The 27,635-nt window shown below is 41.7% G+C and overlaps 1 protein-coding gene across 1 annotated transcript in view; it reads left to right on the forward strand.

The window, feature by feature from the left end:
• Positions 1 to 27,635, forward strand: part of LOC124043954 (receptor activity-modifying protein 1-like) — a 64,110-nt gene that overhangs the window by 26,976 nt on the left and 9,499 nt on the right. Inside the window, exon 2 of the mRNA XM_046363133.1 lies at positions 13,229 to 13,364. Within this exon, the coding sequence (XP_046219089.1) occupies positions 13,229 to 13,364 (136 nt within the window). The remainder of the gene's footprint in view (positions 1 to 13,228; positions 13,365 to 27,635) is intronic.

Raw genomic sequence — 27,635 nt, forward strand, 5'->3', positions numbered from 1 at the left:
ACCTTTTGTTTACTGCGATGGCAATCAGAGTTTACCCACCTTTTTGTACCACTACATCACATTACGGGTTGGTATCTTTGAAGTTGATGGTAATATACATTGTAGCCTAGTCTAGTAAAGTTGACCATGTGTGTCAGGGTGACCATCCCATTTTTTCCCAGGACAGCCCCATTTCAGGTGTCCCAACATTTCATGCTACAAAAAAAGGTACATTTGTTAATGTAGGCCTAATCAATGGCAAACCCTGAATGTCATTAGGAACACTTCTTGGTGTTTTCTAACAGATGTCTATTTCTTTTCATCAAACATGCAGTTTGGATGCTGGAATGAATTATTTTAGAGTGGACAAACATGCACAGGTAGCCTACTTTTTGAAGTGATTTGTTTGACAATGAGATGAAAATATCACGACTGGTTGTGTTCGTGGCACAGTAAAAAGGCATTCATTTTGACCATTTAATTGACATCTTTATTATTAGGCCCATAATCTTTTTTGGAGACCCCTAAATGTCATGGTGTAATTCAGACTCTGTTGAATGGTCTTTTTTGTCAATGGTGATGGAGTTCTATTATTAGCCTAAATTATGACTATCCAATCTACTCATCACATTACGAAGGTGTAATGCTGTTCATTGACTACATCTCAGCGTTCAACACCATAGTGCCCACAAAGCTTATCACTAAGGTAAGGACCCTGGGACTAAATACCTCCCTCTGCAACTGGATCCTGGACTTCCTGATGGGCTACTCCCAGCTGGTGTGGGTAGGTAACAACACATCTGCCACACTGATCCTCAACACTGGGGCCCCTCAGGTGTGCGTGCTTAGTGCCCTCCTGTACTCCCTGTTCACCCACGACTGAGTGGCCAAGCACGACTCCAACACCATCATTACGTTTGCTGACAACACAACAGTGGTAGGCCTGATCACCGACAACGATGAGACAACCTGTAGGGAGGAGGTCTGAGACCTGGCAATGTGGTGCCAGGACAACAACCTCTCCCTCAATGTGAGCAAGACCAAAGAGCTGATCGTGGACTACAGGAAAAGGAGGTCCGAACAGGCCCCCATTAACATTGACAGGGCTGTAGTGGAGCGGGTCGAGAGTTACAGTCAAGGACAGCTGTGTATTCCCTCCAGCAGGTGTGAAGTGTAGGCCTATGACTATGTAGCGTTGTGACACTGTCCTACTGCCAGTCCCTACTTAAATGTAATAGATTTTAGAGAAATAGCATCCACACACTGCGGTCTCAATGTATTTTTAAATGTTTGGCTTTTCGAATTCAATTATCCTATTATGGCTATATTCCCACTAATAGTATGGTATTTATCTAAGCTTTTACTTGTGTATTTTTCTTTTCTGTCTTTATAATAGTATTGAATTTGTAGAGCACATTTCCCAGGCACATATGAACGTTGTTGGGGCTTCTGTGCGCAAACATTTGACGTATGCAGTTTGATCTTCTTTCATCACTTTTATTTATGAAAAGAAGCTGATATGGCCTTTATTATTTCTGATTTATTTCAGATATTTTATCTTAAATGCATTTATATTATGGTGTTCCAAGAAAAACAAAAATACATTTTACAGTAGCCTATGTATTGCCTGCCTAAAACATCCGTTAATACAAGTCGTTGAAAATAGAAACTCCATATCCTAATGTTAGAAAGTAGAATATAATCTAGATATAATAATTACAACTGAATAGGCCTAATTAAAAGAATAGTGATAACGGAAATGAAATATTCTAGGCAGATTATGCCCAAAAGCTTGTGGCTGAGCAGTACCAGTATCTCATTTGAACGATTTAGTAAACACATTTAAGTCTTTAAACGTGATAGTAAATCATTCAAACGAGATACTAAGTCAATTGAATGAGATACTAAGTCGTTCAAACAAGATAAATCCAAGAGTGAATTTTAGAAGATTGTTTTGCCTTGGGCTTCAGGGCTTCCGTAGCCTTATCATGCTGTCAGTCAGACTACTGTTTTTCCCCCTGAGTATTCCTCATAATATGTTTTAATGTTTATGCATTGTGTAATGTTGAGATGAGTAGATCAATATTGCACAGAGTAAACAATATTACTCTACCTGTGTCTGGCAGACTCTATTTGCTCTAGCACACACAGGATGTGTGGGGAGGTGGTGGTGACGGGGATATCAACACCCGTGACAGTTCTTCTACCAATTGTTTGGATGTTACTTACCCCCAGAGCATGATTTCTTGTCCAGGTGACAAAAACCAATGTGATGGTATCTTGATGAGTCGGAGCACATTGTGTTATGCATAGAACTCTTTTTCCTTCATCGCAATTGTGGTGGCTTGTTGCTGAATGTAATGGGTAAAACAAGGACCAATTCATTTCTGTGAAGGTTGAGATAAAGATGCGAATGGAAGGGAAATACTTGTGTTCTTATTGAGTCGAAGCGACAGGCTTTTCCCTCATCTCAACCCACTGAACAAAACCACTTTACCATTTCTCAATATCGTATTGAGTAGAAATAGACCGATGGAATTGTGAACAATATACTATACTCAGTTTGTGTGATGCAGACATGAGTTTGAATCTCTTTTACGCCTAAATAAAGAATTTGGACAGTCCAGAATACATTAAGTTGAACAGATAACCAGTCCTTTCTATAAACAACAGGTTTTAAAGAAAAATACAAGATCATGGTGCTCTGCAAGGCATCTCTCGGGGTAATTTTGGTCTGAGTGTGTCTGGCTCTGCTGGGTTGCTAATGAGTAGTAGCTTGTTCATAGGGGAACCAGTTATAGTGGTTGTATATTCTGTAGGACACTTGTGACTGTGTGAAGTGTCCATTCATGTAAATGTTTGGATTATTTTTCTAAATTGTTTCTGAGATTGTTCGCCCAGAAATGATCAAGTGTTATTACATACAGCCGGGAAAAACTATTGGATATAAATGCGATGCCAACTTACCAACATTACGACCAGGAACACGTCTTTCCCGAAGCGGATCATTTGTTCGGACATCAACCCTGGACGTGGGATCTTATCCCAGAGGCCGACCCAAAACAATGCGGTCGCCGCAGGACAGGCAGACTGAGTGGTGTCAAAAGAAGGACGAAAAACGAGTGAACGAGTTTATTAGAAAGTGCATCGGAGATGTCGTACCCACTGTTACTATTAAAACCTTTCCTAACCAAAAACCGTGGATTGATGGATGGCAACATTTGTGCAAAACTCAATGTGATATCCACAACTTTTAATCATGGCAAGGCGACTGGAAACATGATCAAATACAAACAGTGCAGCTATTCCCTATCAGCTATCACACTGCATACTGCCCTATCCCATCTGGACAAGAGGAATACCTATGTAAGAATGCTGTTCATTGACTAAAGCTCACCATTTAACACCATAGTACCCTCCAAACTCATTGTTAAGCTCGAGGCCCTGGGTCTCGACCCCGCCCTGTGCAACTGGGTCCTGGACTTTCTGACGGGTCGCCCCCAGGTGGTGAAGGTAGGAAACAATATCTTCACCCCACTGATCCTCAACACTGGGCCCCACAAGGGTGCATTCTCAGCCCTCTCCTGTACTCCCTGTTCACCCATGACTGCGTGGCCATGCATGCTTCCAACTCAATCATTAAGTTTGCAGACGACACTACAGTGGTAGGCTTGATTACCAACAATGACGAAACAGCCTACAGGGAGGAGGTGAGGGCCCTCAGCGTGTGGTGTCAGGAAATAACCTCTCACTCAACGTCAATAAAACAAAGGAGATGACCGTGGACTTCAGCAGAGGGAGCATGCCCCCATCCACATCAACGGGACAGTAGTGGAGAAGGTGGAAAGTGTCAAGTTCCTCAGCGTACATGTCACAGACACACTGAAATGGTCCACCCACACAGACAACGTGGTGAAGGCGCAACAGCGCCTCTTAAACCTCAGGAGGCTGAAGAAATGTGGCTTGTCACCTAAAACACACACAAACTTTTTCAGATGCACAATCAAGAGCTTCCTGTTGCGCTGTATCACTGCCTGGTACGGCAACTGCACCACCCATAACCGCAAGGCTCTCCAGAGGGTAGTGTGGTCAGTACAGGTGAATCAAAGCTGGGACCGAGAGACTGAAAAATAGCTTCCATCTCAAGGCCATCAGACTGTTAAACAGCCATCACTAACATAGAGAGGCTGCTGTCAACATACAGACTCAAATCTCTGGCCACTTTAATAAATGGACTTAATAAAGGTATCACGCTCATCCATATACTTATATGTACATATTCTTATTCATCCCTTTACATTTGTGTGTATAAGGTAGTTGTTGTGAATTTGTTAGATTACTTGTTAGATATTGTCGGAACTAGAAGCACAAGCATTTCGCTACCCTTGCATTAACATCCTGCTAACCATGTGTATGTGACCGATTTGATTGAAGCGTGTCTCCCTTTGCAACAGTGAATATTCTGTACTGTACATTTCAGCCCTGTGTACTGTACATGCTTTCTGCACTTTTTAAAATTCACTGGCTTGTTTGTGTGCTTTATGTAACTGTTAAAGAGCCCTGAGAGAGAAATAGAGAGAAAAAGAGAGAGAGGTGATTTCATGTGCATCCCACACATTGCAGGCCTGATGAATAATAGATGTTGGCCTACTAATAGTAAGAGTTTTAGGGATCAATTTTTTATTTTGAAGCAAGCCAGAGATACTCTCCCTCTTACTCTTGCTCTTATTCAATGTCTCTGACTGCCTGTATAAAACATAAGGATGTAAAAATGAATTCTAAGTCAGAAGTGGTGTTCCCATCAGACCCATCTGTCTGTTTGGAAGTAAAGCAGTTCTTAATGGGATATAGTGGGGAATATTTCCAATACTGTGCATTCGGATAGTATTCAGACCACTTCCCTTTTCCACATTTTGTTACGTTACAGTCTTATTCTAAAATTGATTACATTAAATGTTTTCCTCTTTAATCTACACATAATACACCATAATGACAAAGCTAAAATAGTTTTTTCAAAATGTTAGCAAATGTATATAAAAAAACTGAAGTACCTTAACATAACTATTCATCCCCTTTGCTAAGAGACTCACAATTGAACTCGGGAGCATCCTGTTTCCATTGATCATCCTTGAAATGTTTCTACAATTAGATTGGAGTCCACCTGTGGTAAATTCAATTGATTGGACATGATTTTGAAGGGCACACATTTGTCTATAAAAGGTCCCACGGTTGACAGTGCTTGTTAGAGCAAAAACCAAGCCATGAGGTCGAAGGAATTGTCCGTAGAGCTACGAGACAGGATTGTGTCGAGGCAGAGATCTGGGGAAGGGTACCAAAAAAGTCTGCAGTATTGAATGTCCCTAAGAACACTGTGGCCTCCATCATTCTTAAATGGAAGAAGTTTGGAACCACCAAGACTCTTCCTAGAGCTGGCCACCCAGCCAAACTGAGTAATCGGGGGAGAAGGGCCTTGGTCAGGAAGGTTACCGAGAACCCGATGGTCACTCTGACAGAGTTTCAGAGTTCCTCTGTGGTGATGGGAGAACCTTCCAGAGGGACAATCAATCAGGCCTTTATGGTAGAGTGGCCAGACGGAAGCCACTCCTTAGTAAAAGGCACATGACAGCTCACTTGGAGTTTGCCAAAAGGCACTTAAAGGACTCTCAGATGAGGAGAAACAAGATTCTCTGGTCTGATGAAACCAAGATTGGACTCTTTGGCCTGAATGCCAAGCATCACATCTGGAGGAAACCTGGCACCATACCTATGATGAAGCATGTTGGTGGCAGCATCATGCTGTGGGGATGTTTTTCAGCGGCAGGGAATGGGAGACTAGTCAGGATCGAGGGAAAGATTACAGAAGCAAAGTACAGAGAGATCCTTGATGTAAACCTGCTCCATAGCGCTCAAGACCTCAGACTGGGGCAAAGGTTCAACTTCCAACAGGACAACAACCCTAAGCACACAGCCAGGACAACGCAGGAGTGGCTTGGGGACTCAATGTCCTTGTGGGACCTAGACAGAGCCAGAACTTGAACCCGATCAAACATCTCTGGAGAGACCTGAAAATGTGTAGCAACGTTCCCCATCCAACCTGACAGAGCTTGAGAGACTCTGCAGAGAAGAATGGGAGAAAATGTCCAAATACAGATGTGCCAAGTTTGTAGCCTTATACCCAAGAAGACTCGAGGCTGTAATCACTGCTAAAAGTGCCTCAACAAAGTACTGAGTAAAGGGTCTGACTATTTATGTAAATGTAATATTTCAATGTATTTATATGTGTACAGTGGGGAGAACAAGTATTTGATACACTGCTGATTTTAGCAGGTTTTCCTACTTACAAAGCATATAGAGGTCTGTCATTTTTTATCATAGGTACACTTCAACTGTGAGAGACGCAATCTATTTTTAAGAAATTAATTTGCGTTTTTTGCATGACATAAGTATTTGATCACCTACCAACCAGTAAGAATTCTGGCTCTCACAGACCTGTTAGTTTTTCTTTAAGAAGCCCTCCTGTTCTCCCTCAACGTCAGTAAGAACAAGGAGCTAATCGTGGACTATAGGAGAAAGAGGAAAGAGCACGCCTCCATCCACATCGACGTGGCTGCTGTGGAGCGGGTCGAGAGCTGCAAGTTCCTTGAAGCTCTCGAGGACTTAACATGGTCCACACACACCCGCACAGTCATGAAGAGCGCATGGCAGCGCCTCTTACCTGTCAGGAGGTTGAACAGATTCAGCATGGGCCCTCGGATCCTCAAAAAGCTCTATAGCTGCAGCATTGAAAGCATCTTGACTGGCTGTATCACCGCCTGGTATGCCAAATGCACCGCCCTTGACCACAAAGCGCTACAGAGGGTGGTGCAGACAGCCCAATACATCATTGGGGCCAAGCTCCCTGCCATCTAGGATCACTATATCATGCGATATCAGAGGAAGGCCTGAAAAATTGCCAAAGACTCCAGCCACCCAAGCCATAGACTGTTCACTCTGCTACCGTCTGACAAACAGTACTGGAGCATCGGCTCTCTGACCAACAGGCTCCGAGACATCTTCCCTCAAGCCACAAGACTGCTAAATAGCTAGACAGCTAAATAGTAAATTAATGGTACTCTAACTATCTGCACTGACTCTATCCTTTACTGACCCTACGCATACTTACTAGACTGTACAGTATACACACACCATATACTCACTCACTCACTCACTCTCTCGCACACAATACCCACACACATTCACATACAGTACATACGCACACACACACATAGCACACACACGCATACAGACACAACACAAACACACATGCATGCAATTTTACACACCTTTTTCTGCTTCTACTCTGTTCTTTATTTTACTCTTATTTTTATCTATCCTGATGCTTAGTCACTTTACCCTGCTTTCATGTACAAACTGTATGTACTTCAAATACCTCTTACCCCTGAACATTGATCTGGTATACTACTATATAGCCTGTATATAGCTCCATTCTTGTTCATTTATTTTATTCCTCTTGTGTTACTACTATTACTTACAAACTCATAACAAGCGTTTCAGGGAAAATAAAGTTTACACCAGTTTTATTCAGTGCGTGTGACAAATAATATTTGAGTTGATTTAGATTTCAGTTGACTTGACTGTGACGAATGTACCAATGTAACAACAAATGACCTTTTCCCTTTATTTGGTTTAATTGCCAATTGGGTAATTGTATAGTGACTTGGTCCCACCTCTGGAAATGTAATGTGAAATTATGTGAAAATGTGTTTCAGGAACACTTCACACATGATCATATTTTCACGTGTAGTCTCATGTCATCACATGTTGCTTAAGATGTTGACACATATCACATTAACTTCACATAAGATCATGTGATCACATGAAAACATGTATTTTTGGAACACTTAATATATGTTCAAATCCATGTTTTTTTTCCGCAAGGGCAATGCAGTACTGAAAACGTTCTACGGCTTTATCAGTGCAGTAAAAAAGAGTCATCCACCTGCACTGACTGGCCAGCCCAGCTGTATTCGGTCATTTCACTACCCTCTTATGGCACTTCAGGAAGCACTGGTTGAAGAGAGAGAACCAGACTTAACATGTCTCTCCTAGCTCCTCTCCAGTGTCAGTGCACAATATGTCTGAGAAACTCACCGCGGGAGAAAATGACTCTCTGGAGCGCAACACATTCAAAGACCCAGGAACATTATGTTGCCCTCAAGGATTCATTAAAGTCCCAGTCATATTAAGGACAGAGTTATAGCTGGAATACCAGCGCCCAAAAGTAGTGCATTATGTAGGGAATAGGGTGCCATTTGAGATGCAGGGGGGCTCTCCTCTTCAGGTTCAGGTTACATATTCTAAGCACCTGGGTCTCTGTGCACCTTACTGCAATGTCCAGGTCCTATTATCCCTGGGCAGCCTCAGGGTGATGTAGAAGAGACAGGACACACTGACAGTTAGACAACTTCTGCATAAAGTATGCGCAGGCTGTTGTTACTGTGGGTAATATTATCTTACTCTAATCCTACACTCTATCCCTATCATCATGCCAGTGTTATAAACCCCCCTAAGGACTGAGAGTGGTAGACGTTCTGGTAGCTTTAAAGTGTTTTTAGGGGAATTCTGAATACCATTTAACACAAGTCTGGATGGCTTTAAAGTTTTTGATTGATTGATTGATCTACACAGCTGTGGACATTGGAAGTTGAACTACTTATGGACAGGGAATGTTCACAGAAAATGTTTTAGGTGCTCTGACTTTTCCCCTAATCTTAGTGCAGGAGTTTCTTTCCGCTGATAACAGTAACTGTTTTCCAAGCTGCTGAAAGTCAGGCAAAATTCACTTGACAGTCTAAGTTTGTGCTTTGCCAACATCCACCAAATGTTTGTATTTCAACAACACGTGTCATCTCCATCAATTAGTAAAGGCAACCATATTGGACAGATTGGGTTGATTGTGCACAGAAGGGTTTGATTGTGAATTAAATGTTTATGTATGAAACTTATCTGCCACCAAATTGAAAACAGCGCAGGACATTTTCCTTGAAGAGACTGAGTGGAAATGAACAATGTTGGCTACGATCAGTTTTATTCCAAAAACTTTTCTTCTACTCTAATATTTTGTGTATGAGTGAATCAGATGTTCTTTCTTCGTTGCTCCTCCGTTTCTTCTTTCTCCAATCTCTCCTCAAGCCGCTCTCACAAATCTCAGCTTGGATCTTTTTATGAGAAAAAAGATTTTCCTGTTTTTATATTTTTATTTCGTCGGCATGCATCCTCCCTTGGCAAAGTACCAACACAGATAAAATGGAAGAAGCGTAGCACTCAATAGTTTTTGATCAATTCTAGGGCCTCTATATGCAGTGGGCATTCTGAAGCCTTTGAGTATGCAATACGCTTTTAAGAAATCAAAAGGTCTGGGTCAGAGGAAGAGGATGGATGAGATTTGATATTTGTTGCCAGATACAGATTTAACACACTCCTGATTCACCGATTTCTGAGTCTTACACTACAGTGTAAGTTAGCTGCCAGCAGGGTCTGTTCTTATATAAAAGAGTAATCAATGTTGAGACATCGTTCTGTTCGTCCTAATAGTGAGAGGTGAAGAAAGACCTTTTGTCTCTCTCATGGCCATGCCTTCCACAGACAGATGTTCAATGTGTTCTTACAGATGTGTTCTTTCAAACTTGCAGTGAATTCAAGATTTAAAAAGGCTTCTAAAGTTTGTAATTTCCACTTTAAAATGTCAGACTTTATTTGCCATAACAAAAAATGTATCAACCCTGAAAAAAAGTCCATTAATTATAATCCACTTAATAATTAAAGTTGTATGTTGCTGCAGAATGATTTTCCTGCTGTAGAAAACTGTCTTAAATTAAAATCCTACATCTGTAGAGCACTGTTCTTCCTAGAATATCCATTCAGTGAGTTCACTTTGTCATTATGGGGTATTGTGTGTAGATGGGTGGAGAATAAATAAAAAAAATCAATTTTGAATTCCGGCTATAGCACAACAAAATGTGGAATTAGTCAAGGGGTGTGAATACTTTCTGAAAGCCCTGTAGCTAGAGACGGGTAGAGATGGAGAGAGGAAGGAAGGAAGGAAGGAAGGAAGGAAGGAAGGAAGGAAGGAAGGAAGGAAGGAAGGAAGGAAGCGAGAGAGAGAGAGAGAGAGAGAAGGGGCGAGATGGGAGGAAGAAGACAGAGGAAGAGAGAGAAAAAAAAGATGTGATAATAGAGTTGGCTGGCGAGTCAAACCGTCAAAAGCCATTTGAAAAGGTAATCCCATTCTGTCAGAGTTAATTAGATAAGTCTGTTGTTCGCCCTCTCCACTCTTACTCACCCTCAATTTTTCTTTCTTATTCCTTTCTTCTGTACAGACTATGCTATACCAGCTCCGCGCACTGCTCTCTGTACCTCCATCTTCTGTCAATGCTTTTCACCATTAGCTGCAGGAATTTACAGGAACAAATTTGTATGCAGTGTAGTTCACACAATGTACTTATTTTCTTAAGTTGACATGTACTGAATAAAAATCTAAAGTTCAATGCGTTTCCATCACATTTTGTGTTAAATAGCAAATGTGTCTACTCTGGTCTTGGTACCTGCGCTCTAGCCAACAGCTCACAGATACAGTGCGGGTAGGCTATGCGGGTAGGCTATGCGGGTAGGCTAGTCTACATGATGAGAAGGAAGGAAGGAAGGAAGATAAGGAAGATAGATAATAAGAGTACAAATATTTTTTATTTGTCAAACGGCAGTCAAATATTGATCAGCATGTCACCAGAATCAGACCTTCAATATTTATTGGAAAGGAGCTTCAAGATAACCGTGCACTTTCACCACCCTGTGAAGTTCATCATAAATTATTTCATCTGTAGCCTAATAAACTGCATGGTTTCCCGAGTCATAGTGGGAGGACCGCACAGCATATCATCGTGCGACTCCAAGTTTACTTTGATATGATGGCTATTATATTAATATTTGCTCATAAAGGCATTTCCATAATGAATTTTACTTACAGTTTGGACACACCTACTCATTCAAGGGTTTTTCTTTATTTTTACTAATTTCTGCTTGTAGAATAATAGTGAAGACATCAAAACTATCAAGTAACACATATGGAATCATGTAGTAACCAAAAAAGTGTTAAACAAATGTAATATTTGAGATTCTTCAAAGTAGCCACCTTTTGCCTTGATGACAGCCTTGCACACTCTTGGCATTTCCCTAAGGGAGAGAGTGAGAGACAGTCTTCTGTGAACTGGCCAGTGTGTCATGAAGGAGTAAATGGGAGACCTAATTAATCTTTTTAGCCAAAAGCCATCTTTTTGCCCTATGATTCCTCCCTTTGTTTCTACTCCTCTCAGAAGTTCAGTTTGGGCTGACCCTGAACTGGCCAATTTGTAAATTCCTCCCCTTCCTTACTCTCCTCCTGTACTCCCTGCCATCCACAACTGTGAGGCCAAGAATGACTCCAACACCATCATTAAGTTTGCTGACGGCACAACCGACAACGATGAGACCGCATATAGGGAGGAGGTCAGAGACATGGCTGTGTAGTGCCAGGACAACAACCTCTCGTTCAATGTGAGCAAGACAAAGGAGATGACCGTGGATTACAGGAAAAGGAGGGCCAAACAGGACCCCATTAACTTTGGGCAGTAGTGGAGCTGGTCGAGAGTTTCAAGTTCCTTGGTGTCCACATCACCAACAAACTATCATGGTCCAAACATACCAAGACAGTTTTGAAGAGGGCAAAACAACACCTTTTCCCCCTCAGAAGACTGAAAAGATTTGGCATGGGTCCTCAGATCCTCCAAAAGTTCTACAGCTGCACCATCGAGAGCATCCTGACCGGTTGCATCACCTCCTGCAATGGAAACTGCTCAGCTTCCGATCGTAAGGCGCTACAGAGGGTAGTGCGTATGGCACAGTACATCACTGGGGCCAAGTTTCCTGCCATCCAAGACCTCTATAACAGGCTGTGTCAGAGGAAGGCCAACAAATTGTCAAAGACTCCAGCCATCCTAGTCATCGACTGTTCTCTCTGCTACCGCGTGGCAAGCGGTACAGTAGCTCCAAGTCTAGGACCAAAAGGTTCCTTAACAGCATCTACCCCCAAGCCTTAAGACTGCTGAACAATTAATCAAATGGACAAACGGACAACCAGACTATTTTCATTGACCCCCCTTTGTTTTTACACTGCTGCTACTCACTGTTTATTATCTATGCATAGTCACTTTACACCTACCTAAATGTACAAATTACTTCTAACCTGTACCCCCGCACATTGACTTGATACCGGTACCCCCTGTAGCCTCGTTATTGTTATGTCATCTTATTGTGTTACTTTTTATTTGATTTTTCACTTTAGTTTATTTAGCAAATATTTTATTAACTCTTTCTTGAACTGCATTGTTGGTTAACAGCTTGTAAGTAAGCATTTCACATTTCACAGCACTGTTGTATTTGGGGCGCATGTGAAAAATACATTTGATCTGATTTGATATCTCTAACACGGAGTGCTTTTCTCAGCTCTGAGCCCTGGGGCAGTGATGCTCTGTGATGCTCTGCTCCTTGGAGTTGAGAGCGTGTTTGTGCCCTTTTAACAGTTTAAAGCAATCTCCCAGTCCAGTCAGCCTTGTCAAACAGTGAGAAACTGCTACCACATGGTGTAGTGTAGACAGCACTTAGAAAGCTTCTCAAAGCCAGAGAATTTTCTACAGGAACTCCAGGTCTGAGGTTTTACCCTGTCAGCACTGTCAGGTGAGATCTTTCCAGAGCTCTGTTGGATCTCAGAGATAAAATGTTAAGCAATATCCTCTACTTAATATAGAACTGATAGATCCCCATACCTCTGCTCATCAATGTGAAACATCTGTGAATGAGAGTTACACTGGCTCAGACCCGTACCATGTGATTATCCCCAGGCTATTGAGTACTATGTAGTTAAAGATAATAAAAAACAAAACATTTATCTGAGTCTCTACACTACATCTCTGTTCTAACTCTCTCTCTCTCTCTCTCTCTCTCTCTCTCTCTCTCTCTCTCTCTCTCTCTCTCTCTCTCTCTCTCTCTCTCTCTCTCTCTCTCTCTCTCTCTCTCTCTCTCTCTCTCTCTCTCTCATGCTGTGTTGGTCTACAGTACATCTCTGTTCTGACCCTCTGTCCTCTCTCTCTCTCTGTTCTCTCAGTGGGTTATGCTGTGTTGGTCTACAGTACATCTCTGTTCTCTCTCTATTCCCCAGCATGCCAGTCTGTGTCAGTGATGGCTTGTGGCGGGACCTATGAGTACGCCATCGAGGAGTTCTGCCTGGGGAAATTCAGACTGGACATGGAGGAACTTGACCAGCATCACTGGTGCAGCTGGGAGGATACAGTGGAGTGAGTATCCTATGTAGCACTAATGTAGTCTCTTAGTAGTATTCTATATAGCACCTATGAAGTATTCTCATTTCTACAGATGTAGGATCTTCATTTGATCACCCTGTTGCAGGAAAAATGTCAAACTTGTAGTGTATTTTACTTTTTAAAAGGCTCCTGAAGTTTGCAATTTCCACTCTGAAATTTTAGATTTGATTTTCCCTTAAGAAAAATGTATAAACCCCAACAAAAATGTCTCCATAATAATTCACATGTCCTGTTGCTGCAGGATTATCTTCCTGCTGTAGCAAACTGGCTCAAATTAAAATCTTACATCTGTATAGCATTCAATGTAATGTAGCACCTCCATGTCATTAACATTACAGTCACTCCTCAACTGGTCGGGAGGTAATAGAGATATGTAACGTTTATTTAATCAGCGTGTGCACAAACCTTTGGCCTGGCAATATAAATATGCTGGCAATATTACTCCAAATGTAACAGGCCCAGCCAGTCCCACAGGCTCTTAACTCTAGGAGTAGCATCTTAAATGTAGACGGGGGCTGGGTCCCAAATGGCACCCTATTTCTATTTCCCTGGGTACCACATAGTATGCCAGTATACACCACTACGATGGTCATCAGTCCAGTCTAATGTCCTCCCACCAGGAACCAGGAATGCTGGGTTGGCAGGGTGTTTGTTGCCTGTTTGTCTGCCCCCATTGCTGGGGTTTTGTTTTTCCTCTTTGGCTGTAATGTTAGTCTGGATTTGTCAATCGGAGGCTTGTGGAAGGTGACACTGGTGTCCCAGCTGTCAGAACAGTGCCAGGACACTCAGCCCTTTCCTGTCATCGACAGAAGAGTCACCTGTCCCCCTCCACCCTGCCACAGGGAGGGACAGTCTGTGTACTTACATAAAAATGACTCTTCAATATTTCTCTTCCTCTATCTTTCATTCTCAACATCCCTCCATCATTGTGGCTGGAAATGTTGATTTCTCACGAGGGGAATTATCTCTAAAGGTGTTTGTTTCTCCTAATTATTTGTGAATATCTGCACTGACACAGTGCTCTGGGGATATGCAGCTTAGAGAGCATCTCATGTGGAACAGCTAAGCAACATCCCCAGTTCATTTACTTGTCTTGGACATGCACACCAGAACAGTACCATTGTCTGTAGTAAGGCAAGTCAGACCACCCAGTGTTCACCACGGGAACTATGGGGAGCAGTCTCCTGATCCAGATGCAGTAAGGGCTACAGTAACCTTTCACATCTTGGCAGGCTCCTTTTAAATGTATTATTTTAGTTAAATCTAGAGTCAGGTTCTGGCTTAGTGGGGGAGATATACCCACACTGGGTAAGGAAATAAACCAGTTTCAAGCAGTATTTGTATATGTTTTCAAGGCAACGAAGACCCCCTTGGTGTGTGTTCTGATGTACGCAGGGAGAAATGACCCCCGTCAATGCCTCTCAGTTTCAAACCGACAGATTGAGTCTCTGCTTATAGTTTCGTGAGCTCACAGACACGTTAATTCCTGTCTTTCTGCAGACATAATTAAGACCTAATTAAAAGTTTGATCTGTTTAGCAGCGTGTGTGGGTGCACGTGTGCACGTGTGTGTGTGTGCATGCGCATCCACCCCCCTACACCCTCCACCAGAGTTGACCTTGATAGTGATGGCATGTTAATGTTGTATTATGTTAGCATTACCAACACTGCTGTAGAACAAACACAAGAGAGCAGGGTGAAAGGCACAAATCAAATGTTATTTTTCACATTCCCCCGAATACAACAGGTGTTGAAATGCTTACAAGCCCTTAATCAACAATGCCGTTTTAATTTTAAGTTATTAATAAACAAATTAGGAACATTTGAGCAGTCTTGACACAACATTTTGAACAGAAATGCAATGGTTCAATGGATCAGTCTAAAACTTTGCACATACACTGCTGTCATCTAGTGGCCAAAATCTAAATTGCACTTGGGCTGGAATAATATAGTATGGCCTTTCTCTTGCATTTCTCAAAGATGATGGTACAAAAAAAATACAAAAGAACAGTTGGCTTTTTCTTCTATTATCTTTTACCAGATCTATTGTGTTATATTCTCCTACATTCCTTTCACATTTCCACAAATTTCATACAAGTCATTTCCTTTCAAATGGTACCAAGAATATGCATATCATTGCTTCAGGGCCTGAGCTACAGGCAGCTAGATTTGGGTATGTCATTTTAGGTGAAAATTGAAAAAAGGCGCGGTTCCTTGTTAAGACAAATAAGTGTTAAGAAAGTATTTACTAAAATAAACTGAAGTAAAAAATAAATAAATAAAAAATAAAATACAAAAATAACAAATAATTAAAGAGCAACAATAAAATATCAGTAACAAGGCTATATACAAGGGGTACCGGTACAGAGTCAATGTGCAGGGGCACAGTTTAGTCGAGGTAATTGAGGTAATATGTACTTGTAGGTAGAGGTAAAGTGACTATGCATACAAATAGTCCGGGTAGCCATTTGATTAGCTGTTCCAGGAGTCTTATGGCTTGGAGGTAGAAGCTGTTAAGAGCCTGGCACTAGACTAGATGCTCCGGTACCGCTTGCCATGTGGTAGCAGAGTGAACAGTCTATGACTAGTGTGGCTGCAGTCTTTGGCCATTTTAGGGCCTTCCTCTGACACCGCCTGGTGTAGAGGTCCTGGATAGCAAGAAGCTTGGCCCCAGTAATGTACTGGGCTGTACGCACTATCCATTGTAGTGCCTTGCAGTCGGAGGCCGAGAAGTTACCATACCAGGCGGTGATGCAACCAGTCAGAATGCTCTTGATGGTGCAGCTGTATAACTTTAGGAGGATCTGAGGACCCATGCCAAATAGGCGTTGTCGTGCCCTATTCACAACTGTCTTAGTGTGTTTGGACAATGATAGTTTGTTGGTGATGTGGACACCAATGAACTTAAAGCTTTCAATCTGCTCCACTACAGGCCCGTCGATGGGAATGGGGGCATGCTCGGCTCTCCTTTTCCTGTAGTCCACGATCATCTCATTTGTCTTCCTCATGTTGATGGAGAGGTTGTTATCCTGGCACCACACTGCCAGGTCTCTGACATCCTCTCTATTGGCTCTCTCATCGTTGTCGAAGATAAGGCTGTTGTGTCATCGCCAAACTTAATGACGGTGTTGGAGTAGTGCTTGGCCATGCAGTCATGGATGAACAGGGAGTACAGGAGGGGACTGAGCACACACTCCTGAGGGGCCCTCGTGTTCAGGATCAACGTGGCAGATGTGTTCTTACCTACCCTTACCACCTGGGGTCGGCCAATCAGGAAGTCCAGGATCCAGTTGCAGAGTGAGGTGTTTAGTCCCAGGGTCCTTAGCTTAGCGATGAGCTTTGAGGGCACTATGGTGTTGAATGCTGAGCTACAGTCAATGAATAGCATTCTCACTTAGATTTTCCTTTTGTTCAGGTGGGAAAGGGCAGTGTGGAGTGCAATAGAGATTGTTTCATCTGTGGATCTGTTGGGGCGGTATGCAAATTGGATTGGGTATAGAGTTTCTGGGATAATGGTGTTGATGGCTACACTTGCCAGTTGGTCAGCGCATGCTCGGAGTACACGTCCTGGTAATCCGCCTAGCCCTGCGGCCTTGTGAATGTTGACTTGTTTAAAGGTCTTACTCACATCGGTTACGGAAACAGTGATCACACAGTCGTCCAGAACAGCTGGTGTTCTCATGCATGCTTCAGTGTTGCTTGCCTCAAAGCGTGCGTAGAAGTAATTTAGCTCGTCTGGTAGGCTTGTGTCACTGGGCAGCTCGTGGCTGTGCTTCCTTTTGTAGTCCATAATAGTTTGTACGCCCTGCCACATCCAACGAGAGTTTGAGCCAGTGTCGTAGCCTCCTTCGTGATGATATATCTTTGTTGTAATAATTTAATGAATTTCTTCACACTTTGACAGGCATATACATTTTATGATCTTGTAAGAAAAGGAATGTCCATACAATTTTTTTCTCCAAACAGTAACGTAATACAGTATTTTGCCGAATCTATTCTATATATTTAAAACATTGTCATGGGTCTTTTAACATACAGTAGGTGTTATGCTCAGACTGGCAAAAGCAGTAGGGAAAGCAACAAGTCACAAAGCCTGTATGGCTATGAACAGATTCCCAAATAGTACCCTTTTACACTCCCGCCCCATTTCCAAACTATGTTTATACATTCTCCTCTCATCAACAGTGTGACCAAAAAGGGCTATTATAGATGAGTAGTTCGCGTGTCATGCCTGGCCTGTCTGTGTGTGGTCCTTTGAGGTGAGGTTGTTATGCTTGGCTTGTGTTCTAGTCCCACTTGGTCTCTCAGCCATGAAAGGACTCATTAAAGTATGCATAGCCCCCCGGCTGCCTCAGCTCCTCCATAATATACACTGCACAGTTAGCACTGTTTTCAGGACAATCAACCTGTCACTGTTCTGAGTGGACTGCCTAGCAGGTTTAGTTAGCACTGGTGACTTAGCATAGACTGTCAAACCCCTTAGCAAACCCGCACCAATGTAACTTGACAATATGAGCCTCAGACACAGAACTTCACTTGTTGTGAGAGTACAGAGGGCAGGCAAGATGGGATCCTTTTGTATGTTGTAGTGTTTCTGCAGTCTCAGTCCCAACAATACAGACTGTGAAACCCATTCACTATCACAGAAAAATAAATCTATCAGAGGGCTGCACACCACTCCACTAGCATCATTTTAGAGACAACCCGCTGGCCACTGTACACAATACTTCACACATTCTGCAGAGTCTAGCAGCAAGCATAGAGCTGCACTGCTCTAAAGGTCCCATCGCGTGTGAACTACATGGGGCCATGTTACCTGCCCCAGGCTCTGTAGACTCCAGTCCGTCTTCTCTCTCTCTCTCTCTCTCTCTCTCTCTCTCTCTCTCTCTCTCTCTCTCTCTCTCTCTCTCTCTCTCTCTCTCTCTCTCTCTCTCTCTCTCTCTCTCTCTCTTTCTCTTAGCACGCTATGATGACCAATCGGCTAAACAATCTCCCTCTGCTGTTAAATCACACAAAACCCGCAGGACCAGAGGTGAGGATAGGACAGCATTAAGCGCCCACGCTCTGTGTCACACTTTTAAAAATGGTCTACATGTGCTGTGTGTTACAGGACCCACAAATAGCAAAAGCGGTGCATTTTTTAAATCTTGACCCAGTCTCCCTTGACATCAAAGTTTGGTCTTTGTTCCTGAGGTAGAGGATGTGTTCTCGGTGACCTACATGTGTGGTCAAAGAACACTGTCATTTAACTAACGAACGGGAGGACGGGCAGAAGTACTATCTAACTAACTAACTATTTTCCTTGATCCATTCTTCCCTTTCCTTCTCACTCTCTCCATTTAGCTCTAAGTTCATGTTTTATATAGCTTATGATCTACTCTCTGTGATCAGTCTTGAACGCTGTGGCAGTCGGTCATGCCTGTTTGGGAATCATTCATGATGTAGACATGCCTGAATGAGTTTACTGGCCAATAAGCTTCATCATATCCGCGCCAAATCTTATGACCTCAGGCGTTTGGAAATAACTGCGGTTCTTGAACCACTATGATTGCATCGCTAATTACACTGTAATCAGAGGGATTGGATTGTGTTTTTACATAGCTCTCCAGATGGCTGCTAGCCAGAGACTTAGCCTAATGCTCTAAAATAAGGCGGCCAGGAGGTTTGTTCTGTGTGTGCGTCCCAAATGGCACCCTATTCCCTATATAGTGCAATGCTGTTGACTAATGCCCATATGCACTATATAGGGAATATCATGCAATTTGCAGCTCTTAATCCAAGCAACTCTTTTTTTGTGCTCTCCTGATCAATAGCCAGAATGTTCACCTTGGGACCTAATGTTTCCACTGGTATTTCGTTCAGGGAGAGAAGGTAAAGTCGGATGCTATTGCCAGGGATATCAGCTACTTGTCTGTCCCCACATCCCCTGCCAGCCTTTAGTTGAAATCAGTCCGTTTGGTTTGGCTGGAGGAGCGTCTCCATCCGGATCTGAAGGCTCAGCTTCGATCACCCTGTTTTTGGTTGAACATTCTCTGAGTGTTTTCTGTTCTGGGGGAGGGGGGGAGTGGGGGTCATGACTTGTGACTTGATTTCATTTTGTGACAGTTGAGGGAATCATTTATAAACCTTTATATCATGGCATTGTTGAATACTAATTTCTGATTGGCACGTTGTATTGAAGTGATAATACTCTACGTTGTATTGAAGTGATAATACTCTTGAAGCCGGTGTTTGGAGGATATATTGGCATGGATGTTGCCAAACCGTGCCAATATATCCTCCAAACACTGGCTTCAAGAGTATTATCACTTCAATACAACGTGTTACCAAATCAACATAATCAAATAATGATTGACATATTTTCATTAAAAACAGTATTTTGATTACTGGGACTATTTCATACTATTTCATCCTTCCACAAGATATAATACCCAAGCCAGTTGGTCGTTCGTTCTATCGGTTCAGTTGTCAGAGATGTGACTCAGTCGTTCAGTCTTTTTGTTCTATAACTCCAGTGTCAATCTGCTAATTTGTCATTATTCGCCTACCTCCTCATGCCTTTTGCACACAATGTATATAGACTCTTTCTTTTTTTCTACTGTGTTATTAACTTGTTTATTGTTTACTCCATGTGTAACTCTGTGTTGTTGTCTGCTCACACTGCTATGCTTTATCTTGGCCAGGTCGCAGTTGTAAATGAGAACTTGTTCTCAACTAGCCTACCCGGTGAATTAAATAAATAAATAAAAATGTAAAATCTATAGACGTGACCCCGTCGTTCATTCTAAATGTTCCATTGCATACTGGGTGGCAATGTTCTTACCCCTTGCTAGCTAGCCAGCCAACTATGGCTAATTTAACATTGCGTTTGCATTTGTTTAAGCTGTTTTCTGCTGACATTTATTTGGATACATTCACAACAATATAGAAAATGCGCTCACTCGTCAGGACACTGTTGTTCAGAGGAGCTAGCTAACAACACTGCTAACACAATCACTTCAAACTGAAGCTAGAATAACTGCAAACTAGCTGTACTTTGTTTCGTTTGACCTTTTTTCAATTGACATTTCTTTGTACATATTCATAAAAATGATGACAGCTGATTCATGATTTTGACTGGCTGAGAAACACTGCCTGCCTGCCTGCCTGAGGTCTGACATGTTCATTACTATGGGACAACTGGAGATCGAATTTGAATATTGAAACAATGTTGCAAAGGTCGGAGAGACAGACAGCAAGGTTTATACAAATCTATGCTGTTGAAAACTAAATGTCAGTTTAAAAGAAATGTGAGGTAATGTCTGCATGCTTTTAATAGTGGAGATTAAGTTTATAAATTGCCTGGCTGGGCTGATGAGACTGGGGATTGCACAGTCAGATGGAACAGAGTAAATATGCATTTTAACATCATAGATTTAGCCAATGGTAACGTGTGGAATAGACACTGGCTGGAATGCATTTTTATCGCATCAGCATTCAGGAGTAGACCCACTTGTTGTATAATTCTCTTTTACGCACAGTATATTTGCACGTAGATTTCAATGGCTATGGTTCATTCATACATGTTTTAATTTTGAGCTGCTTTTGAAAGCAAAAGTTTAATTGAAACCATTGTTGAATTCGATTTTCATAATAGCAAGCTAGGACGATGATTTGGTTAGCTAAACTAGCAAGTCTGTTTAGCTACTTCAGTGGATGTTGAACACGTTTCTAGCGGCAAATTTGTTAAATTATAGCCATGGTATAAAATGGATAATCAACTCATGGCTCTATGCGTTCTCTGGAAAATAATGCAACTCTGTGGAAGGTTAGTTATGGGGAACAGAGGAGTAAAAGTCCTTAAACTTTCTTGCTTTTTTCATGAATTTATATGTATATGTTCTTCCTATTGCAGTGCATTTATTTCCATTAAAATATTTGCTTAAAACAGACAATAAAGAAATATCTAATCAACTCTATTCTGGCAATATAGAATGTCGAACAACCTTGAGATACAAATTGTGCATGTTTGAGATACACAGGTTGTGTGTAGGTCTGCACAGATCAACAGATATTTACAATGCCTGGAGAAACATCCTATCAAGTACCATAATAATCATATATTTTATGTATCGCTATATATACCCCCCCCCCCACACACACACAAGCTATCAAGTAAATGTTCTAGCAACTTCAGTGGATGTTGAACATGTTTCTAGCGGCATAGAGGGACCAAGTGCTGCTGGGGTTGTTTCCATGTGCTCCTCTCCAAGTGGAATGCTTCCGACCGTTGTGGAGAGCTTCTAAAAACATAATCCACCCCAACCACCACCACCCCCAAATGCACGCACGTGTGCACAGTGGTGGAAAAAGTACCCAAAAGCCATAATTGAGTAACAGTAAAGATACCTTACTGGAAAATGACTCAAGTAAACGTCACCCATTAGAATACTACTTGAGTAAAAGTCTTAACCAGAAGGGGACTAGGGTTCCAATTATGGAACCCCCCCCCCCCCACCCCCACGTTCAGCTGGAAGGTGGCGCATGGAACGCAAAAATATTCCTAAAAATATTTAACCTCCACACATTAACAAGTCCAATGGCTCAAATGAAAGATAAACACCTTGTTTATCTACCCAGCAAGTCAGATTTCTAAAATGTTTTACGGCGAAAACATAGCACATATTTATGTCAAACCACCACAGAAGACCCAGCTAATTTGCATAGCCAAGGTGAAAAAAATATGCAATCAACAAACGCAGGATTAAAAGAAAAATAATGCACTAACCTTTTGAAATCTTCATCAGATGACAGTAATATAACATGTTACACAGTACATTTATGTTTTTTTCAATAATATGCTATATATATCCATAAATCTCTGTTTACAATGATGCATCATTCAAAAAATGCTACTCAAATGTCCTGAGAAATGACGATAGCTCCGGCAGATAACGTCAGCTAACAAGGAATACACATCATAAACTTTGACTAAATATGCATGTTCTACATATATATAGTTAGATACACCTCTTCTGAATGCAATCGCTGTGTTACATTTATTTTTAACGTTACAGGTTTCGTTCACTAGGCTATACTATGAGTCGGCGCTCAAAAAGTAGCATTATGGCTTCTCTATCTTGGAGTCCACAGAAACCCAAATTTACCACATAAATATTCCCTTACCTTTGCTGTTCTTCCATCAGAAGACCTGGAAGGAATTATACTTACCAAAAACAGCGTTTAGTTTTGCAGTCTGTGTCTTTTGGTTCTCAAACACGACACATTTCGGTTGAAATGTAGCCAAAAGTCAAGTGGATGTGCACCAAAACGTCGAAATTACATATTTTATGTCAACTAAACTTGTCAAACCATGTTCATAATCAAGCTTTAACATGTTATAAAGGTGCACAGCAATCCTGAGGACGAACAGAAACACACTCATTGTTTAATCAACTTCGGAAAAAAGACATCACCGGAGGAGAGCGCGCATAATAGTAACCTGTTTTTTTGCGTGACCGAAAGGTTTCGGCCCGCCAAAACTCTTGTGAGCGCTCGATTCTCACAATGAGAATCCCCATTGAAAGCTGAGATCGCGCTGAAGACAAAGAGACTGTTCCCAGACCTGTAGGTGCTTGGGAGGGTGGGGGCGATGATGTCAAAGTTGGGCCAACTTTTCTAATGACAAGAGAGAGTTTGGGAGAATGACTGCCCTGAGAGTTCTGCTTTACATACAGACATAATTTAAACGGTTTTAGAAGCTTTAGAGTGTTTTCTATTCAATAATATTTTTTATTTGCATATATTAGCAACTTTTGACAACAAAAACAATTATGTTTACTATGGGCACGCAATTACTCCAGCGGGGGCAGTAAACAGCCCTATCCCCAAGAGGTTTTAAAGTACCTGATATTAAATGTCCTTAAGTTTCAAAAGTAAAAGTATGAAACGTAAGAGCCACAAATCCAAAAAGCAAAACAGCCAGACCTTTTATTTGATTAGAGCTTGAGTTTTTCTGAAAGGTAACAGTCTTACAGTCTCATCTTGTGAACGTGTGCCATCGCCTAGCTGCAGCAAGGATTCTTCCATGATGTAGTTCATTCCTGAAATACAAGGGAGATGACAATAGAAATCATGCAGTTATGTCTTTAGTGAGCCTACATTAATACATCCCCCATCTATATACAGTTGAAGTCTAACGTTTACATATACTTAGGTTGGAGTCATTAAAACTCGTTTTTTAACCACTCCACAAATTTCTTGTTAACAAACTATAGTTCTAGCAAGTCGGTTAGGACATCTACTTTGTGCATGACACAAGTAATTTTTCCAACAATTGTTTACAGACAGATTATTTAATTTATAATTCACTGCATCACAATTCCAGTGGGTCAGAAGAATACATACACTAAGTTGACTGTGCCTTTAAACAGCATGGAAAATTTCAGAAAATGATGTCATGGTTTTAGAAGCTTCTGATAGGATAATTGACATCATTTGAGTAAATTGGAGGTGTACCTGTGGATGTATTTCAAGGCCTACATTCAAACTCAGTGCCTCTTTGCTTGACATCAGGAGAAAATCTAAAGAAATCAGCCAAGACCTCAGAAAAATAATTGTAGACCTCCACAAGTCTGGTACATTCTTGGGAGCAATTTCCAAATGCCTGAAGGTACCACGTTCATCTGTACAAACAATAGTACGCAAGTATAAACACCATGAGACCACGCAACCGCCATACCCCTCAGAAAGGAGACGTGTTCTGTCACCTAGAGATGAATGTACTTGGTGCAAATAAATCCCAGAACAACAGCAAAGGACCTTGTGAAGATGCTGGAGGAAACAGGTACAAAAGTATCTATATCCACAGTAAAACGAGTCCTATGTCGACATAACCTGAAAGGCTGCTCAGCATTGAAGAAGCCACTGCTCCAAAACCGCCATAAAAAAGCCAGACTACGGTTTGCAACTGCACATGGGGACAAAGATTGTACTTTTTGGAGAATTGTCCTCTGGTCTGATGAAACAAAAATAGAACTGTTTGGCCATAATGACCATCGATATGTTTGGAGGAAAAAGTGGGATGCTTGCAAGCCGAAGAACATCATCCCAACCGTGAGCACGGGGGTAGCAGCAGCATGTTGTGGGGGTGCTTTGCTGCAGGAGGGACTGGTGCACTTCACAAAATAGATGTTATCATGAAGAGGGAAAATCATGTGGATATATTGAAGCAACATCTCAAGACAACAGTCAGGAAGTTAAAGCTTGGTCGCAAATGGGTCTTCCAACTGGACAATGACCCCAAGCATACTTCCAAATTTGTGGCAAAATGGCTTAAGAACAACAAAGTATTTGAGTGGCCATCACAAGGCCCTGACCTCAATCCTAAAGAAAATGTGTGTGCAAAACTGAAAAAGCATGTGCGAGCAAGGAGGCCTACAAACCTGACTCAGTTACCCCCAGCTCTGTCAGGAGGAATGGGCCAAAATTCACCCAACTTATTGTGGGAAGCTTGTGGAAAGCTACCCAAAATGTTTGACCCAAATTAAACAATTTAAAGGCAATGCTACCAAATACTAATTGAGTGTATGTAAACTTCTGACCCACTGGAAATGTGATGAAAGAAATAAAAGCTGAAATAAATCATTTTCTCTACTATTATTCTGACATTTCACATTCTTAAAATAAAGTGATGATCCTAACTGACCTAAGATCGGGAATATTTACTAGGATTAAATGTCAGGAATTGTGAAAAACTGAGTTTAAATGTATTTGGTTAAGGTGTATGTAAACTTCCTACTTCCTAACTGTAAACCAAGCAACCGGGCTAAGTAGGTTACTCATTGGACTGAACCGCAAAGTCAGGATTGTAGTTCAAATGGCTGGTTCTCAAATCTATGAAGTGTCAAAATGTACACTATACAAAAGTTGTTTATGAATAATGAAATATTGTTAATTAGCCACATTTTGTCTTACCCATTCTGATGGTGGTGTCATCCTTTGTCCACGCTGATGTAAATTTGGGGAGAAGGATTGCAGCTGCGATCAGCTCAGAGTCTTGAAACGTGTGGCGGAAGTGCTTCTTCAGTCCCAGTTGTAGCACATCCAGAGGCTTACAGTACTTCAGGGACAACTTGATTCGGTCAACTTTTGTGATCAGCAGGTTGATAGTTGGAAGTAGCCACCACATCTGGAAATTGGTTTCAGCCTGAAGATGTTGATGACCTTTTCGACTGCGCTCATTGTGGCAACATCTTCTGTGAGGCAGGGGAGTTCAGCTGGATTGAACCAGAGAAAAAAAAACACTAATAATAATAATAATGTGTTTCCCATCCTACAAAGGGGACCACTAACCATTTCACTTGATTTAACAACAGGAATCAATGAGTAGTTGACTAAATGAGTGTATGGCTACAATATGTGAAACAGTTATTAGTCAACATATTTAGACGATATTCAAGACCTTACATAACGATAAAATAATACATAATCCTTACCTATATTGGAACCTTGAAGTCTGTGCAGAGACCTCTGACGGCCGCATCTCCTTTGTCTTTGACGATCCCCAGGGGGTCTTTCTACAGCCATGAACCAGGAGTTGCACCTTGTAGCATTCAGACGCAGCAGCTGGAGGTTCCAAGTATCTTCAATGGTTTCGGCTGCAAGTGTGGATCTCCCGCGTTTGTTCCAAAGTGCTTGGCACTTGCCAAATGTTGAACAGGACACTTTTTTGTAAGCCTCGCTGGATGTTGCTTTTAGGGAATTGCCTTTAGATGCTAAGTTGAGTAAGTGGCAAGCACAACGCTGGTGCTTTGGCAGCTGGTACTCAAAACCATCACCTTCATTCAGGATCGTTGCCACATCAACAAACTTCACTTCTTCAATCTCCTATTGTTCCTCTTCACCATCGTCCTGTCCTGGCTGAGCTGCTTCACCCCCACCACCCACTGCTTCGACTGCCTCGTTATTTTCATCTGCTCCATAAACTTGGAAAGCTTTCAAGAAGTTAGAGCCATTGTCTGTTATTGTTCTTACAATCTTACTCCGGATTTCAAACTCAGAATGTACAGTGCCTTGCGAAAGTATTCAGCTCCCTTGAACTTTGCGACCTTTTGCCACATTTCAGGCTTCAAACATAAAGATATAAAACTGTATTTTTTTGTGAAAAATTAACAACAAGTGGGACACAATCATGAAGTGGAACGACATTTATTGGATATTTCAAACTTTTTTAACAAATCAAAAACTGAAAAATTGGGCGTGCAAAATTATTCAGCCCCTTTACTTTCAGTGCAGCAAACTCCAGAAGTTCAGTGAGGATCTCTGAATGATCCAATGTTGACCTAAATGACTAATGATGATAAATACAATCCACCTGTGTGTAATCAAGTCTCCGTTTGTTTGTCATTTAGGGCACCTGACAACACATCAAAGGTTTGCGATCCTCTCAACTGTTTACAGGCCAGGGATACAGCGCATCTGTTGAGACTGTCAGGGTCTATCCAATGGGCTGTAACACCAATACAACTTCTTGCAGACCAACAGTCGGTGGTGATGGCGATGTGGTCAACACCTCTCATGGCCTCAGTCACCTTCTTCTTCATTTCCTTGGATGCTTCATCAATCCTGGAGCGCAGTGTGGGCCTTGACATTATCTTTGAGTTAGGCTGCAGATCCTGCACTAACTCTCTGAACAGTTTTTGTTCTACAACAGCAAATGGTTGGAGACCTTGGACCACATACTTCACCACAGCTTTGCCAATAGATTTTTGAGACACTGCCTTCAGTAATGTGCTCTGCTTGATGGTGGAGGGGGTGTCAGGGGTATGTTTTCTCTTCAGTGTGTTTGCTGTCAGTTCTCCATATTTCTTAAGATGGTGTACCTGCTTTCTCTGAAATAATAATAAAAGAATGCCAATAGTTAATTAGCTAGATAACTACCATCACCAAATACTTAAGGTATAGGATCCTAATTTTAAAGCTATAAACAATAAAGTTAAGTGATAGTTTTTTGTGAGCATTTAATATTACTTTGACAAAAAACAATGTTAATTGATTTAGCTAGTAGGTGATGTCAATAGCTTAAGTCTACAGTAATTAACTAGGTAAGAAGAACAACTTTATCAACTAACACATGGGGTGGCAGGTAGCCTAGTGGCTGGACTAGTAACTGAAAGGTTGCAAGATCGAATCCCCGAGCTGACAAGGTAGAAATCTGATATTCTGCCCCTGAACAAGGCAGTTAACCCGCTGTTCCTAGGCGGTC

This window comes from Oncorhynchus gorbuscha, linkage group LG09 (genome assembly GCF_021184085.1).
Source record: "Oncorhynchus gorbuscha isolate QuinsamMale2020 ecotype Even-year linkage group LG09, OgorEven_v1.0, whole genome shotgun sequence".
NCBI classification, from domain to species: Eukaryota; Metazoa; Chordata; class Actinopteri; order Salmoniformes; family Salmonidae; genus Oncorhynchus; species Oncorhynchus gorbuscha.